The following is a 9062-nucleotide window of genomic DNA, read 5'->3' on the forward strand; positions in this document are numbered from 1 at the left end:
TCCAATAAACTCTAACTAATGAAATATTTATACTATTTATATTATAAAGAGTTAATGGCCATTTTCGTCCCTGTAGTTTGCTACTTTCGCCACTTCAGTCCAAAATTTTTAATTTTGTCAATTTAGTCATCATAGTTTTAAATATTAGTCAATTACGTCCCATCCATCTAACGGCATTCAGCTATGCCGTTAGTTTAAAGGTATTTTTGTCTTTCTTCTTTTAATTTTGAGTTAATGGTCATTTTAGTCCTTGTGGTTTGATATCTTTGCCAATTCAGTTCAAAGTTTGAAAATTTGTCAATTTAATGTTCAGTTTAATTCAGTTTTTTTTATTTTTTATGTTTTTGGATTATAACCCTGAAGAGCATAATTCAAGCCCAAAACCATCGAGCAACCTCAAATACTGGTATGCATTTACTCTGTTGACAACAGTAATCATACCCCCCCCCCTTATATTTAGTTTTTTGACATTTCCTAAAATCTTCTCCATGGTGGAATTCAATGGTAAAGTAGTCAAGGTAATTCCCTAAAACCGAATTATACAGAAAAAACTAAAAATTGTTTTGTTGATTAATGTATAATAATAGTTGATTACGACCCTGATTTCATTATGATATGTTAATCTCTAAACCCTAAATATTATGCATTCATCAAAGAAACGATTTTTAGTTTTTTCCGTACAATTCGGTTTCACGGAATTGCTTTGACCACTTTACCATTGAATTCCACCATGGGGGAGAGTTTAGGAACCGTCTAGGAACTAAATACGAGAGGGGGGGTATGATTACTGTTGTCGACAGAGTAAATGCAGACTTGTTTTGGGCTTGGATAACGTTCTCTAGGGTTATAGAAAAAAAAAACTGACTTAAATTGACAAAATTTCAAACTTTGGACTGAATTGGCAAAAGTATCAAACCACAGGGACGAAAATGACCAATAACTCAAAATAAAAAGGAGAAAGACAAAAATACCCTTAAACTAACGGTATAGCTGGATGCCGTTAGACGGATAGGACGTAATTGGCTAATATTTAAAACTATGAGGACTAAATTGACAAAAATACAAATTTTGGACTGAAGTGGCGAAAATAGCAAACCACAGGGACGAAAATGGCCATTAACTCTATTATAAAATTAAGTATATAATGGGTAATGATTGCATGGGCTTTATAACACTTTATCGCTGACTAGGACATCACATGTCAAAAAAACACCCATGGATGAAGCATTACCACTACACATGGTTCAATAAACATAATATTAGTTTCATGTCTTCAAAATATTTTTTCTTTTTTAATAATACATGCTGTGTTCGGAAATTTAATAATACTAATCGACAAATTGAGGTTTTACTAGACATGCTAATCTAGAAGATTAGTATTCGAATTTCATTGCATAATTTCATTCCTGATTTGTGAGCCAACAAAATATTTTCTAACACACAGAAATAAACCATCTGATTTATCCTTGTTCGATGGTTGTGAGCAGAGGCGGATTCAGAAATTTTCGTTACGAGGGGCACAAAATTGATTGTGTTAAAGTGGGTCGGGTCAATGAGAACAAGGCCGGCCAACAATTTTGGGGGCTCAGAGCCGAATGAGCTTTTGGAGCACTTGAAGATAAATTTGGTCTTTTTACACACCATCTTTAAAAGTTAAAACACATTCTATATTTTATATAATATAAACATATAATAAGTAAGTTGAAATTTTGGACCCATCTCTTATGATCTTCGGTGATGAAACCGAAAACTTTTAGTCGAAAAACCACAATATACTTTTTGTTTATATGTGTTTCGTGAACTTACTGAAAGTAATTGATAATAATAGAAGGATAACAAATTATATTTTAAAAAAGAACTTTTTACATATAATATTTTTACATATAATAATGTTATTTTTTAACAGATTAATAAATAATATAATTGTAAAATATAAATGTAGAGTTCTATTAATATTATTAAAAAAATAATAAAATGACAAAAGTAAACTATTAGTTAAGACGTCAAAAATAATATTATAAAATAATGTTAGGTCTTTTAATTAAATAATATATGGTTGTAATTCATGTTTGCATTCAAAACAAACAAAAGCCATTTAATTCTTCTTCCCCATTATCTTTTTGTTTTCACCTTCCACAACTTTTCCGGACAACCGCAGATCAAGACTTCGTTGTAAATCCAAAGATGACAATAACTGACGGTAGGCACGAACGGGTGTCGGACGGTGGGCATAGACTGATTGGCGAGTTATAATATACTAACTCGTGCCTACAAACGCGACATTCCGGCGGCCGGACGGTGGGCACCGGCCCACCGTCGTTACAAGCTGTATCCGCCCCTGGTTGTGAGTTTAAATTCTCTAGAGTAGAATGACAGCGCTCACGGTTCCCGATTTAATGTTCATACTAATTAGTCTGGTTTTTAAAATAATAAGATATATCTTGATACTATTACGTTTTCTCAAGGTATATATCCCAGATTCCTAGCTAATTGGTGATTAAAGCGTGGGGTAAATTTGTATGGTATCGTGACCTCATCAATTTGACTTTGTGTTTAGAGTTCGAGAGAAAGTAGATTTAACATGTGTTTTATTTGAGTGGTGGGATTTTGGGTGGTAAGCACTCTTGGTTACTAGTGCTAGTGTATGTTAACAACTTCTTTTGTAATAATTTGTGGTCATAAACTAATTAATAAACACGTGTTTTAAGCAAGTTCGGTGATCCATGGTCCGGTTCGCTTTTGAAACGATGCATATCCGAAAATGAACCGTAATGTTCGATGATAAAAAAAACCAAAACCGAAACATCGGTTATCGTAGAAACTTTAACCTTTAATTTAAAATAATTATAAAATTAATAAATTAAGATACTTTCTTTATTCATGTGAAAATTTTAATAGAAACATACCATTTACATAAATGAATAAATATAAGAAAATAAAACTTATTTGAATGTAAGATGATTCAACCTCTTATATCTTTTCTAAGTGGAGTGTTGAGGAAATTAATGAAAATAAGTTCTATTAGATATATCTGAGAGTTGTGATTTACATTTTCAGATCAAAACTATTTGTAGTTTTTAAATATTTTAATAAGATAAAACTTATATTTAATTAAGTGAGAATTCGAGTATGATATTGAGAGAGTTTTTAAATGAACCATAAGAACGTCATATAATCAACCATTTGTTTTTAATGATAGGGGTGTTGGTAGTTATCATGTATTTTGAATTTCAAAATACATTAGATACGCTCCTGTTTAGACATTAATAAATGCATATGGAATTTAATAGAATTAAATTTCTAATGCATTTTTATAAAGCATTTTATGTCTAAATAAAAGAATTTCAAACTGACCTGGCAAGTCAACTAAGCTAGGGGCTCTGAGCCTTGCGCCCCACTCCTAGAGGCAATGCCCCTGGATCCATGTCAAAGAGGCGATGCCCCCTTGGAACCCTCATTACTTAAGGGTGAAGCCCCTAAATATCAATAGGATTGCTAAATCATAATAAGATTAAATAAGTGTGCACTCACCGACTTATTTCGATTCAAATTACGATTAACCTATTCAACAAGTTAATCCTCAATTACACTAAAATAACCAACATGGAGTCTTCTAGTTTGTTCTTGACTGCAACACTTAAACAAACTAAATTTGTTAGCGTTGGGTGAAGATTCGAGTTCATCACATATCTCATAAAACAGATTTTGCGCACCACTTTAGACGAGTGCGTCTATCTCATAGGGCACAACAACCAGAATAATATGTGTATTGTCGGAGAAAGCACCAGTCTTAATGATGTTCTTGAGTTTGTGAAAACATAGGAATGAAGTTGGTGAATACGAATTTAGAGAATGCTCCTTTCTAAATATACATGTAACAAAAACGTAAGAGTTCTCTCTACTTAATTGCAACAATTTGCTACGATCTACCAATTTCTGTTGTGTCGTATGACGGTATTTTTCACCCTCAAGTAAAAATGAACATTGAAATTCATTTGATATTCACACACATACATACCAAAAGTCCATATATTGATTTGTAATAGGCGAAAGTAAATATTGTGTTATCACAATGTACCCAAGTTTAGACGTGAAACCTTTCCAATTATGTCGTTCTAATTAAAACCCTAAAAATTAGAAGTAAAACTTGAATCTAATTCCACTATTTCCATGGCTAGTTACACTTCTTCATTTTTAATAAATTAAAATTTATAGCAACTAAAACTCACATACACTTCGTTTTTAATTTTCACTTATATCATAAATTCTTACCATGACGAGTCTCATAATATATAAACAACCAATCATGTTATGATTTCACCCAGAAAATGAAACTGTACATCCAGGAGACATAAATATACACATAACGAAAGTAGAGAGATTCATGAAGAAAAACAAGAAAAGTAGTTTTAGATTTGCCAAAGTCAGTGGATGGAATTTACGAAAAACAATAGTTTGGATTAAGCCGGGGATTGTAATTTACGAAAATCGAAGAAATTTAACTCGTCAAGAAAATAATGGATGCAAATTGTGACTTGCAGTCTTATCGTTTAGGGTTTTTATGTAAAACAACATAGCTTTGAAATGTTTCATATCTAAACTTAGGTGTATGACAACATTGTTTTCACTGTCCTGTGTATTAACCACAAATGAATTATGATACAAATTTACAAACCAAAACCTCTAGTTTGAGTTATTTCATGAATTATAAGTGAAAACAATAGGTCCATATTTATTAATGACAAAAAGTAATTAAGAAAATCACAATTTCTACTAAAAAAACCAAAAATTCATATTATTCATTTCTATCAAACAACTACGAGCATTGATATCTCATTCATCTTAGCTTTGTTTTAGGCGTGATTTAATTCGTTGTGATGCTCTTACCAAACATAACACAAACCCGGAAATAATTATTTGCATAACTCATAAATATATATAAATATTAATGTCTAATAATAATGAAAACTTATTCTCACTATAAATATTTCCAACAGTTATTAGTTTGGGTCAGTTATTTTAATTCAGTGTTAAGATATTTTTTGTTTATGTTTTGGTTGAGCCCTATATTGCACAAGATAGGAAAATGCATATATTACGTTAAATTCATATATAGTTATATACATATATAAATATATTTCGTCTCGTTAATGTATGTATACATACATGCATATCTATCTCCTATTATACATATATTTTGTCTCGTTAATGTATGTATACATACATGCATATCTATCTTCCTATTATAATAAAGTAAAATAACTACGGCACATGTTACTTGGGATTCATTCTTAGCCAAATTTTCCCGCTCAAACTATATTGTAATCAAAACATATCAAACAGCTAATTACCTAAATTATATAGATTAAAAATATGTTGGTATTTATGTTAGTATGATAAAATATTTATATCTTTAATAAAATCAAATTTACCTTTTTTTTATATTAAATCAATTTATAAACATTTTTCTGTTTAGAAGATAACTGTGGTAAAAATTAATAATCGATATTTATAAGTCTAAGAAAATAAAAACAAGAAGAAACTATGAATGAATAGCAATCTTATTCTCCCGTATTCATTCAACCTACGTGGATTTATTTCTCATCCATCTTTTTTTCAAATATGTAATACAACAACGTATTTTATTCATGCTAATTTTATATATGATGTTATATTTTTATGTCATTTATAATGAAAAATCTTATCGTTTTTTCTTAGAATTCGCTATTTCTTTAAAAAATAATATTATAACTTATATCACTATGTGTATTTCTTTCGTGATCCTGAAAAAACTGCATGAGAATGCACCACATATTCGTATAAATATTTCATTTGAAAAATATAATTTGAACTTATTAAATTATTTAATTTGATAAAATATAAGTTTTTTTTAATTTAATTATTTAATTTCTATAGTTTAATTGTATATCTTTTGGGTTTACGGTGCATTACACAGGTTCTAAAGCTATACACAAACACACACACACATATATATATATATAAACATAATTCTAAAAAAAACAATTCAGAAAATTAGATAAACATGTCAATATATTTTATTAAACACAAATTTACAAAAAAGCTAAAAAAATAAATTGCAATAAAAGGGTAAAATGTAAAACATAAATTATTTATAGTACGTGTGGCAAATTAATAATGAAAGGAAACTTATATGTTTGTCCACTTAGAACCTTACCGAAGATAACCTATTTATTTGTTAATGTATAGCCATCCTAAAGTACAAAACCTTGATTATCTTTTTTAACGTATTTAATTTGTGTTTTCTCCACCATCCTTCTTTTCTTCATTAGAAGAAAAAATTAGCTCCATACTATTGTTGCTGCTGCTACCAGAATTGAACATGGTATCAGCTAGATCCGTCACCCTCGGATAATCAACATAGTGAGTCGGTGACGATGGGCCTGCCTCGTTAACATTCGTCTGGTTCCTGAAGGGTTGCATGGTAGGATGTGTAATGCTATAAAGATCTTCAACCGACTTTTTGATATCGATGGATAACCATTGAGGGAGTGATTGTGAAGCCGTTGGAGCTAAATGAATAGGCGGAGATTGGGTGGTTATCGCCTCTGGCAGTGGTGGTGGCGGTGGTGGCATAGACGGCGCGGTAGCGGACATGGTACATGTATGATCACCCCGATATGCTACTTCAAAAGTGTAGCGGTCATTGTCAAGTCTTTGGACTTGTTTTTTTGCCGGGCAGTTGTATAACTTTTGGTGGGTACATCTAAAATATCCCCTGAAATATAAAGGACTAAAATGTTATTATTAAGTTATGGAATTAAATATTTGAAATGTTGAATATTCAAAGGATGGTAAACAACTAAACATATGTGGTGGCAAGAGGACCACCTCGTATACAAAACCTTTGAATTCAACCTATTAAAAAGGTCGCTCTTAACCCATAATGCAATAATAGAAATTGTGGACTTTCAAGATTTGTGGCAACAAACTTTCAATCTGACGTGTAACACTCAAAATTTGAATATATGATTAGGAAAACCCGACTATGTTTTTTTACTTTTCTTTTTTGGAATTAAACATTGATATTTATGGATTTATATATATTAACTTATACCTTGGATATTTAGAACCTAGAATTTCTTTTTGACCATATTTTCTCCAAATATAGCCATCTTCCGGTGGAACTTCTGTGTTCCCCATTCTAGGAGCAGCCACTCTTATCGTTCGTCTATCTGCTTCATGTTTTCTGCATTTTGAAAATCATAATAAAACAAACATTAGCAAATAATCATTTTGAAAATTGAAGGGTTGTGTTACCAATTTAATGAGAACAATCGGTATTGCTAGTTTATTAATGTGCTAGCTGTTGGATTATACAAATTAAAACAGTATGTTTCAACAAATCGATGAAAACATTGTCAAAACTATTGATATTGCCTTCTATTATCGGCTTTTACCCATTCAAGACTAAGCCAACCAATCGAACCAATGAATCTCAAAAGGCTTGGTATGGTGGTGTAGTTCTCATCAAATTTTACAAGGGAAATACTAATTACAATTTTCATGTTTACATGTTCATGTGTTTTAAGCTTTTGAATCTTAAATAAATATAAATCTTTTTTTTTATCATGCATGCATTTATAGATTCGCATCTTTGACATGTAGGGCTTACGTAGGACCCATTTTAAAATATTAACACAAAAAAGTGTATGCATGTAAGATTTTGTGGACTCTTAACTTACTTTCCCTCCAAATATGAACTCATTGAAAGGTTTTTAATTAAAAGCATGATTTAAACATATAAAAAATTAATTAACCACATGTCTTCAAATTATAATTTCTTGGTACCTTCTTCGTGTTCGTTGCAACAACGAATGAGCAGCATCTAGCTCCATAACCTCCACATTTCCACCACCCAATTCTTGGCCAACAATAGCTTGATCAAACCTTTGTTGTTGGTGTTGAGCCAGTTGTTCATGCACCACCATATTCATAGCATGTGAACTCCTCAGCCACTCGGACACCGATCCGCTGCCACCGGCCTCCATTGCCGGTGGCGGCTTATCATGGTGCCCGTACTCCTGCACAGCCATTCTCAACTGGTCCCTCACGTCAGCGAAAACCTTACTGATCTCATCACATGAACTAATAAGTACATGTGGCTCTCTTGTCATGTTGGGTAGGGTTTGTTCAAGATCATTGGCTAGGTTACACCCTTTAAAGATCAAAGAAGCAATTTCCTCCATTAATGGTGGTCGATTTTTTCGGTTTTTTTGTAAAGATTTTAGAGCATATACAACAAAAATGGTATGGTGTAGATGTGATGATTTGTATATGTATCTGTATATGAAGTAAAGGAATTTGAAGAAATGGGTAAAAGGGGTTAAGAATAAAAGAAAGGATTCAAAGTATTTGTAATCTATTGGATACGTTGGGTTGGGTTGACTTGGTCATGGTCTCAAAAATATTGGTAGCGTTTTGAGTTGGGTCTACAAGACGACTTGGAATGGGTGAGGAGGTCGTTAGACTTATTATTTAGTGGAAGAATTTTCTAACTTTGAAACACATGACTTGAAAATCTGTTGCTCGTTCACAACTCAATAGTGTTTTTTAATCAATTCTAATCATTTTTGTGTTCCCAAGTTTGGGTAGCAAATAGTACAGGGCCGTATACGTTGGTGGGTTAAAAAAATATGGGTCGGGTCGGGTATGAATATATGCCAATATATTTTATCTTCTTTTTAAAATTTTTATAAACATTTAATATGTTAACTATAACCTTCTCAAAACAAATAAACAAATATATCCGTCTATAAAGATCTATACCAACGGAAACACATTTGTGACGTTCCATGGCTTGGGTAATCTGATTCCCTACAAATTACCGACGGGTTTTACCATGTTTTAATGACGGACATCTTTAGCGATAAAATTACGCCGGATATTTATATTGGTGATTTTTAATTGACAATACTCGGTTCAGTAGTAGTACATAGTCACATCCAATTAAATATATATATATATATATATATATATATATATATATATATATATATATATATATAGAAAAAAACATGTTT

General features: G+C 31.4%; 1 protein-coding gene across 1 annotated transcript; it reads right to left on the reverse strand.

Moving 5' to 3' along the window:
- Nucleotides 1-6116: 6116 nt before the first annotated feature.
- On the reverse strand, nucleotides 6117-8688 carry LOC143546298 (WRKY transcription factor 55-like). Its single transcript, XM_077037993.1, has 3 exons — nucleotides 7831-8688; nucleotides 7097-7228; nucleotides 6117-6757 (listed from the first exon to the last, which is right to left on the reverse strand). The coding sequence occupies exons 1-3, from the start codon at nucleotides 8226-8228 to the stop codon at nucleotides 6271-6273; spliced, it is 1017 nt and encodes a 338-aa protein (XP_076894108.1). The 5' UTR covers nucleotides 8229-8688; the 3' UTR covers nucleotides 6117-6270.
- Between the last annotated feature and the right edge of the window lie 374 nt (nucleotides 8689-9062).

This window comes from Bidens hawaiensis, unplaced genomic scaffold (assembly GCF_021521415.1).
Source record: "Bidens hawaiensis isolate Kalapana, Puna unplaced genomic scaffold, B.hawaiensis_p1.1 tig00014333_1, whole genome shotgun sequence".
In the NCBI taxonomy this organism is placed as follows: domain Eukaryota; kingdom Viridiplantae; phylum Streptophyta; class Magnoliopsida; order Asterales; family Asteraceae; genus Bidens; species Bidens hawaiensis.

Bases quoted from the DNA above. Each gene is read 5' to 3' on its own strand.
- LOC143546298 (XM_077037993.1), bottom strand. From the start codon at position 8,228: ATGGAGGAAATTGCTTCTTTGATCTTTAAAGGGTGTAACCTAGCCAAT. The intron at 7,229-7,830 runs GTACCAAGAAAT...TTCAAAATGCAG, and splicing joins TTGCAACGAACACGAAGAAG to AAAACATGAAGCAGATAGAC. The intron at 6,758-7,096 runs GTATAAGTTAAT...TTTATATTTCAG, and splicing joins CTAGGTTCTAAATATCCAAG to GGGATATTTTAGATGTACCC.